General features: G+C 40.7%; 1 protein-coding gene across 2 annotated transcripts in view; it reads left to right on the forward strand.

Moving 5' to 3' along the window:
- The window catches only part of Scn1a (sodium voltage-gated channel alpha subunit 1), a 141,775-nt gene extending 133,592 nt beyond the window's left edge, over positions 1-8,183 (forward strand). For both annotated transcript variants that reach the window (XM_085834813.1, XM_085834814.1), the window contains exons 26-27: positions 1,299-1,569; positions 4,936-8,183. In XM_085834813.1, coding sequence (XP_085690939.1) covers positions 1,299-1,569; positions 4,936-6,113 — 1,449 coding nt within the window. In that variant the 3' untranslated portion in view covers positions 6,114-8,183. The remainder of the gene's footprint in view (positions 1-1,298; positions 1,570-4,935) is intronic.
- Positions 8,184-9,878: the final 1,695 nt, after the last annotated feature.

The following is a 9,878-nucleotide window of genomic DNA, read 5'->3' on the forward strand; positions in this document are numbered from 1 at the left end:
AGTCCCCACGGTCCCAGGATAGTTGACTCTGTAGGTCTTCTTGTGGTGTCCTTGACTATAGCAGTGGTCTTTAAGCTAAAAATATTTCCCATGATGAATTACAAAACAGAATCTTAGTGAATGTTTCTATTGTATTAGCCAATTTTGTTTATTTTGTTTGTTTGTTTGTTTGTTTGGAGGCAGGGTTTCTCTTTGGAGTCTTGGCTGTTGTAGAACTCACACTATAGATCAGGCTGGTCTTGAACTCAGATCCACCTGCCTCTGCTTTCCCAGTGCTGGGATTAAAAGCATGCTCTACTACTGCCCAGTTCAAGCATTACTTTCTTAATGAGAACATTTTCCCCATTGATACTTAGTACTACACAAGTCAAGTACTGCGCATCAAGGGTATTTTATGGTACTAAAATATGCTTAGGATTCTTTAGTGGCCCAAAGAAATAAGCAGAAGATGGCGTACTGGGCCTAACCTCAGCTAACTGCAGATTAGAACTACAGATGAGTACCGAAGGACATGTACTCCCTTTGTTATAGCATAGCAATCAATGTCTTTTCAGTCTGATTATCCCTGTGGAGACTCATCATTGTTTGTCTGACAATATCAGCAAAGACCACTTGTTGGGAACAAATTAATGTTGTCAAGGTGAAATGTAAATTTACTTTATTTTATTTTATTTTATTTTATTCTTCGAGACAGAGTCTCTCTGTGTAGCCCTGACTGTCCTGGAATTCCCTTTGTAGACCAGGCTGGCCTCGAACTCAGAAATCCACCTGCCTCTGCCCCCAAGTGCTGGGATTAAAGGCTACTGCCCAGCAGGAATGTAAATGTTTGGTGTTTCAGATGCATCCTTGAAATCACAAGGTTCCTTTGATAATTCTCTAGGAATAAAGCAAATTTAAGACTAATATTTATTACGTTTATAAATGGCCACATTGTCTAACTGCTCATTGGAAAGTACTACAGTCAGTGAGCCAAAGTTTGACAACAGCAAATCAAACAGGTTTCTTACAGTTCTGTAACTTTGATGTGTTGAAATTCACTGTTTGTTTCTGTAAAGAGTGTACAGGGAAAGAATTTACAGCAAGGGATTGATGTATTCAGGAATATACATGCCTTAAAACAAAAATTTAATTAAATAGATATAAAAATGTTCTACAAGGCACCAATTACAAATATTTGTCCCAATAGGTAGGTACTATGTACAATACTAGAAAGTAGGGAATATAGGAATTATTTAATGTATATGCTATGTCTACCAGGAATCTCCTCCATTGCTGAAAGTGTCTTTGTTTCTCTGCAGAACAAATTTCAAGGAATGGTTTTTGACTTTGTAACCAGACAAGTGTTTGACATCAGCATCATGATCCTCATCTGCCTGAACATGGTTACAATGATGGTCGAAACGGATGACCAGAGCGATTATGTGACAAGCATTTTGTCACGCATCAACCTGGTGTTCATCGTCCTGTTCACTGGCGAGTGTGTGCTCAAGCTCATCTCACTCCGCCATTATTATTTCACCATTGGATGGAATATTTTCGATTTTGTGGTGGTCATCCTCTCCATTGTAGGTAAGATCTGTGCAAAGACTGGCAAATTCCTCCTGATAAAAGTGGAGGTTGAAAACAGGAATTTAGAGTGGAAGGCATCTCACTACTCAAAGTCAATATGTTGGCATGTGTTTTTGAGTTGTATTTGTTTTTCTTCCAAAATTAGGCTTCTAATTTATACAAATATTGTATCCCATTACATCACATATTTATTTGCCCATTAGTAAAATCTCCTTTATTGAGATATATTAAATAGATTGATGTGATGAAATTTAAAAAGTGCTTTTAGGTGGTTGAGATTAAACGCTCTAGACGCTATCCAGATCAATGATTCTCAATCTGCAACACTTTGGGGATTGAATAGCCCTTTCATAGGGGTCACCTAAGACCATTAGAAATCATAGGTATTTGCATTAAGATTCATAGCAGTAGCAAAGTTACAGTTATTAAGAAGCAACAAAATAACTTTATGATTGGTGGTCACCACAATATGAGAAACTGTATTAAAGGGTTGCAGCGTTAGGAAGGTTTAGATCCACTGATCGAGAAGATTCTGGTAAGAGGGGTACTGGGAATCTGGTCTGAAGGTCAGGAAAGACATTACATTAGAGATGTAGTTAATGGGGTCACCAGCACGCAGAATAGAACATGGATAGAAGTAAATGGGAAATGCAAGTAAGGGACAAGGAGCAAGTGTTAACAAAGACTAACAGTAGTTTCTTGTGGCTTTCATACAGAAATTTTCAATATTTCCAAAAGGAAACTGGTAGCATGGGACATCTCTTTCTTAGTCCTATCCTACAAATTGTGTAGTGCATAAGAGCCTCATGAAGGTAACTCATCTTACTGCAGATACTAACAATAATTCAGAGAAGTGAAGAAGTCCCTGTATGGGAACTTCATTCCTAATTAAGATGAAATCATTGCAAATTTTCAAGCATAGGACTCAGTTGGAATGATCTGTGTGCTATTCCCGTCTCTGAATAAATAGGCCTTACATCTAAAATCCAACCCATATGTTATATGTAATTTTTAATTCCAACAATAATCATGTAAATAGCATCAAAAAGAGAGAGGCCAAAAGAGACAGAGATAGAGACTGAGATAGAGAAGCTCACTAAAGAGAATGATGCATTTGTGCTTTGCATACAATGATGCATTTGGGTATTTCGGTTGGTTGAATGGGTAGGTTTTTGTTGTTGTTATTGCTGTTGGTAGTGGTGGTGGTGATGGTAGTGGTGGTGGTGATGGTGATGGTGGTGGTGATGGTAGTAGTGGTGGTGGTGGTGATGGTGATGGTGGTGGTGATGGTAGTAGTGGTGGTGATGGTGATGGTGGTGGTGATGGTGATGGTGGTGGTGATGGTAGTAGTGGTGGTGATGGTGGTGGTGATGGTAGTAGTGGTGGTGGTGGTGGTGGTGGTGGTGGTGGTGTGTGTGTGTGTGTGTGTTGGAAGTACTCTTTAATGGGGTTTTTATTTAAAGGACAGAGGGGGGAGCTGAGAAATGCGGTGGCATCTAAAGCACTTACTGTGCAAGCTTGAGAACTAGAGAACAGGTTCCCAGCACCAGTGTAAATCCTGGTCAAGGGTGGCACCTTACAAAGAAGGCTCTTGGATCCCCTCAAATTATCTGGCAAACTATCAGAGAGCTCTGTGTTCAATTGAGAAATCCTGAGCACAGGAACTGCAATGGAGGAGTTAGGGCAAGGACTGAAGGGGTTTGCAACCCCATAGGAGGAACAACAATATCAACCAACCAGAGCTCCCAGAGCTCCCAGAGCTCCCAGGGCCTAAACCACCAACCAACGAGTACATGTGGAGCATGGCTCCAGCCGCATATGTAGCAGAGGATGGCCTTGTCATTCATCAATGGAAAGGGAGGCCCTTGGTCCTGTGATGGCTCAATGACCCCGCAGAAAGAAATGCTAGGGCCCTGAGGTGGGAGTTGGTGGGAGGGTGGGGGAACACCCTCATAGAGGCAGGGGGTTGGAGAGGGGAAAGTGAGAAGGGGGATAGCATTTGAAATGTAAATAAATAAAATAACCAATAAAAATTTTAAAAATTGAAAATAAATACATAAAGTAGAAAGCAAGCAAGCAAGCAATCCCAGCATCAGCCTCAGGTAAGACACACACACAGACACACAGACACACACTCATGAGAGAGAGAGAGAGAGAGAGAGCACATGCCACATGAACATACATGTGCCAAAAAAACAAAATCACAGGGAGAGAAAAAGCTGTAAAAATTAAAAAATTGAGATTTTGCTACAGGAGAGGAAAAGAACATCAACCCTGGAGCGTTTTCTAAACACACAGGCACATGCACGGACAATTCTGTAATCATATTAGGTTAGAGAGTCAAGTTCATAGGAGGATGAAAACAGCATGAAACACTCCAAGACTTCAGATTAGTGAAGTGGGGAAAAGAAAAGTTTGGTTCAACAAGTTTAGAGAAAAACCATCATATTCATACATTGTTGGCTGTTGATATGGAAGCAAACTTTAGTATTGATTTCTGATGAGATTTTAAGTTAACCATAGCATATCAATACTCTTCAGGGGGGCGGGGAGCTGTACTATGATTCTTAAATTTTACTCTATTGCTGAGGCTGAGTAAAAGCTAAAGTTAACTTTTATTATACATTGTATAATTCTATAAACATTCAGTTTTCCAGACGTATGAATTAAATATCTGAAAATTCAAACACAGATCAGAAGTATTTTTAAGAACCCTGCTCCTCTACTGACCATTTTTAATATAATGAACTGTAGCAACTGTTCTGTTTTGGATTTTTTTGTTTTTGTTTGTTTGTTTTCTTGTTGGTTGGTTTTAATTTGGTTTGGTTTTTCAAGACAGGGTTCCTCTGTGTAGCCTTGGCTGTCCTGAAACTCGTTCTGTAGACCAGGCTAGTATCACACTAGCAGAGATCCCCTTCCTCTGCCTTCTGAGTACTGGGATCCACCTCCACTCAGCCTTACTTGGTTTTTGTTGTTGTTGTTGTTATTTAGTTTGGATTGGATTTCTGGAATATCATAGCAACTCTTCACATGATACTTTCATTGTTAAATGTGACGAACATTTTAAATATAATTCAAAACTTTCAATAAAATGGTATAGACAAATTGTATGCAAATGTGCTGCCATATGATATAAAGGGCTTTCAGTCCTTGAATTTTGATGTTCTAAGGAGGAGAGGTGCATCCTGGGACAAATCAGCTGCAGATACTGGAAGATGATTGGAATATATTTGTACCATACCCAAGATTACAAAATTGAATATTATACTCTGAAATTGACCTTGGAACTTTAATAACTCAAATATTTTAATGAATGATTAGTTGATGACTTCTTCACTGATTGATAGTTTAATTATCTTCCCACAGGGATGTTTCTTGCGGAGCTAATAGAAAAGTATTTTGTGTCCCCTACCCTGTTCCGAGTCATCCGCCTGGCCAGGATTGGAAGAATCCTACGCCTGATCAAAGGCGCCAAGGGGATCCGCACGCTGCTCTTTGCTCTAATGATGTCCCTTCCTGCGCTGTTCAACATCGGCCTCCTGCTTTTCCTCGTCATGTTCATCTACGCCATCTTTGGGATGTCCAACTTTGCCTACGTGAAGAGGGAAGTTGGAATTGATGACATGTTCAACTTTGAGACCTTCGGCAACAGCATGATCTGCCTGTTCCAAATCACCACCTCTGCGGGCTGGGATGGACTGCTGGCCCCTATCCTCAACAGCAAACCCCCTGACTGTGACCCTAATAAAGTTAACCCTGGAAGCTCCGTGAAGGGAGACTGTGGGAACCCATCAGTGGGGATTTTCTTTTTTGTCAGCTACATCATCATATCCTTCCTGGTTGTGGTGAACATGTACATTGCTGTCATCCTGGAGAACTTCAGCGTTGCCACAGAAGAAAGTGCAGAGCCCCTGAGTGAGGACGACTTTGAGATGTTCTACGAGGTCTGGGAGAAGTTCGACCCTGACGCCACCCAGTTCATGGAATTTGAAAAATTATCTCAGTTTGCAGCTGCTCTAGAACCCCCTCTCAATTTGCCACAACCAAACAAACTTCAGCTCATTGCCATGGATCTGCCCATGGTGAGTGGAGACCGCATCCACTGCCTGGACATCTTATTTGCTTTTACAAAGCGGGTCTTGGGTGAGAGCGGAGAGATGGATGCTCTTCGAATCCAGATGGAAGAGCGGTTCATGGCTTCCAACCCCTCCAAGGTCTCTTATCAGCCCATCACTACAACATTAAAACGCAAACAAGAGGAGGTGTCAGCTGTTATCATTCAGCGAGCTTACAGGCGCCACCTTTTGAAGCGAACAGTAAAACAAGCTTCATTCACATACAATAAGAACAAACTCAAAGGTGGGGCTAATCTTCTTGTAAAAGAAGACATGCTCATTGACAGAATAAACGAAAACTCTATTACAGAGAAAACTGACCTGACAATGTCCACAGCAGCTTGTCCGCCCTCCTACGATCGGGTGACAAAGCCAATCGTGGAGAAACACGAGCAGGAAGGGAAGGATGAAAAAGCCAAAGGGAAATGAACAAAAACAACAAAAATCATAAAATGGGTGACAAATTGTTTACAGCCTGTGAAGTCAAAAGGACTCCTTTCAGAAGTCAATGCCAAACTGACTGTTTTTACACAAATTCACTTTAAGGTCAGTGCCTCAATAAGACAGTGACCCCCTTGTCGGCAAACTCTGTGACTCTGTGTAAAGGGGAGATGACCTTGACAGGAGGTTACTGTCCTCACTACCAGCTGACACTGCTGAAGACAAGAGACATATGGCTATGCAGACTGTAGGGATCAGTCTAAAGGGGTGCAGAGCTATAATTTGGGGGTTAATGTGAAACACTTTAGTGTAGTAACTGTATTCACCGTTTGCATTTCAACTGCCACATTTGTCAGGTTTTTTACAAACTCTGTTAGTGGATTCATCTTTTTTTTAATCCATGTGTTGTTTGTTACATGTGACTATTTTTGTAAACAGGGTTTCTGTTGGGAAATAGACTAAAGGAACTCTTTTCCGGGTGTGTCACCTTGGGGTGTTGACATCCTTATGGCCCTCCCGTCTGCACAACTGTGTGGTTTTGCATGAGGGCATGTTGCACCTTAGGATCATGCATGAAAAAAAGTCGAAAGGAAAGCAAAGACAGTTCTTCAACAGTTCTATGTCATCTGTGTTTCTGCAGGGGGAGGGGGCAGTACAGAGGTGATCGCTAGATCGTGGGCTTTGTTGAGCTGGGTTTGTCAAAATCTAGTCCTTAGTCCAAGGAGTTTGTTCAGACAGGTCATCAAGTCTTAGGAGGTGCAAACTTCATTCAAATGTCTGGAGTCATGTTACATTTCTGTTCACTGTCTCTGAAAAGTCTCTAAATTATGACTCTGACTCCCTACCCCCAACCCTAGCAGAGTGAATTGACCAAAAGAACCCTTTATAAAAACCCGCTTCCTCCTGCACTTTGTTTAGCCATCTTCAGCTCTCAGCAAGGTTGACACTGTATGTGTTAATGAAATGCTATTTATTATGTAAATAGTCATTTTACTCTGTGGTGCACGTTTGAGCAAACAAATAATGACCTAAGCACAGTATTTATTGCATCAAATATGTACCACAAGAAATGTAGAGTGCAAGCTGTCCACCGGTAATATACTGTACTCTGTACCATTGTAGATAGTGTGGATGCTGTCAATGCATGTCGATATTACCATGTTGCGGTATCTAGTTTCTCTCAGCACTCAGAATCTCACTCATGAGAAACCATAGGTCAGTGGCTAAGTCAAGGAAACTGTTCAGCAGACTTCATTTCTTTAAGTCATTAAGCAATAGTTTGCAGCACTTTAACAATGTTTGGGTTGTTTTTAAATTTTAAGTGATAACGTTCAATGTATAGCCAGACTGTACATACATGTTCAAAAGACAACACTACTGCTTAACCTGTTAAAAACATGTTTAGAGTTTTATAAGCAAATATAAATACTGTACAAAGTCACTTTCTTTTACTTTTCTGCATTATGTACATATGAAGAGGAAATTATCTCCAGGTTGATATCACAATCACTTTTCTTACTTTCTGTCCACAGCAGTTTTTCATGGAAGATATTTGCTAACTAAGAAATGAAACTATGACTGGGTAGTGGTAGATCTCTGCTTTTTTATTACAGTTGTTAATTTTGGATTATTTCATAATTTTAAGGGGCAAAATACACTCACAACTTCACATCCAAATTATGATTTGCAATTGGAAAAGGGTATAACATTTGATTTATATTTATTGTAGTGTCTGTGCTAACAGATGGCCAGAGTGCTTTTTTTCCTCTCATTTTTTTCTTTATTTCCCCAATTTCTGTTTATTTTTCTTTGCTTTGAAATCATGCTTCTTTAGATTGTTCTAAATATAAATGTGGGCTTCAGAATTTCTTTTCCTCAAAATCAGAGAGGATTACACTTATATAGTTAATTACATCAAGATATTTGTGTTTCTTACAGAAGCAGACCATAGGCACCTCTTTTTCTTAAAAAAAAAATATTTAGGCAAACCGTATTCATGAACTGCATGTTGGAAAATGCTACTATTAGCCCAAAATGATGCTAATCACAATTAAAAAATGTGCAAATCTAATAAAATTAATTTTTTATTTTATTGCTTGCCTGGTTACTTTTTGTTGACCGAATTTTATGACTACATAGAGGTGCTTTTATCTACTTATGGTAGGGAGAGCTGCACACAGACACACAGACACACACACAGACACACACACACACACACACACCAATCTTTAAGCACTATTACTGGGCAGATATTCATCTATTCTAAGCCTTAACCTATCTACTTCCCAGCCAAAGGCCCCGTGTTCCTTGCAGTTTGGATCTCACTGGCTTGCTCTGTCCATGTGTGTCCTCATGGAGAATCCCTTGGCAACCTGCTCATTATGACTCCTCCTGGACCCTCTGACTCATGGCCACCTCCCCCTTCTTTTCCTCATGGTCCTTCTTTTACTTCTGTCTACCTGGGACCCCCTGGCTGGGATCATTAGTCCAGCCTTCTATCTCCTCTGCCCAGCCATAGGCTGAATCTGCTCTTTATTGACCAAAGATGAGGGAAAACAAATTTTCATATAACATTGAGATCAGAGTTGCCTCGGTGAGATTGCTCAGTGGTTAAGAGCACTGACTGCTATTCCTAAGTTCCTGAGTTCAAATCCCAGCAACCACATGGTGGCTCACAACCATCTGTCATGAGGCCCTCTTCTGGTGTCTGAAGACAGCTACAGTGTACTTATGTATAATAATAAATAAATCTTTTTAAAGAAGAAGAAGAAAAAGATCAGAGTTGCTTAACCATGCCAACTTTTGGACTGTAGACAGAAGTCTGGACATAGAAATCAACATCTGAATATATAGGGCACAAGACCAACCCCCAGTACAACACACACACACACACACACACACACACACACACACACACACTATAGAACAGAAAACTTAAAAGTAAAAAATTGGACTTCCTAGAATGGTCCCTCAGCAGCTAGCAGTAGCAAGATGGAATCTCTAAGAGGACCAGGAGCCAGTACTAACACATAAACTAATATCCATGCAGGAGAGGGGAGTTATCCAACTCAATGCAACAGGGATGGCCACTTGAGATACAAAATCCCTTTAAAGCATCACTGATGAATTCAACGTTGCTAAGAGTGGGCTCATGTTTCTCCAGAAGCTCCCCACACCCTCTCTGTGTTTCTTCTGAGAAAGAGGACCTCTGTATACATGTATATGTTCCGCCGTCCTTTAGTTCCCAATTCACTTAGCCAATGGGAAGCCTGGGCTGGATATCAATATGAAACTGTGAGATAGGAATATCTATCCACCTGTTCCTTTCTTGCAGGCCTTCTTACTCCCTGAAAGTCAGCGTGCCCCCTCTTACAACTGGAGTGACTTTCTGTGAAGCGTCATAACCATCCTTCTTCTCCACTTGCTTTCTTAGATCTGAGGATGCTTCCTTACTCCTTACGACTCTCCCCTATAGTTGCTGACAGCAGTGAAAATGATTTCTTTATGAAGACCTCTCTATGCCTCATTTTACCATGCCATGTGTCCCTTGCCAAGCAGATACAAAATGAACTAGCTCCTCAGAGTCAGCAAGAAGCAATGGTTTACCTTAGGTTGGCTTGGAGACTTTATCTAGCTGACTTTCACAGCCACAGAACATGTCACTGAGAGAAATACAGCATGGTTACACTTGGAATTCACAGATGTGGAGAGCTTACTAGAGTGGTTCAGGTAGCAAAACTGACCATCTAATTA

This window comes from Mus caroli, unplaced genomic scaffold, assembly GCF_978045245.1.
Source record: "Mus caroli unplaced genomic scaffold, Mus_caroli_1 scaffold_2, whole genome shotgun sequence".
In the NCBI taxonomy this organism is placed as follows: domain Eukaryota; kingdom Metazoa; phylum Chordata; class Mammalia; order Rodentia; family Muridae; genus Mus; species Mus caroli.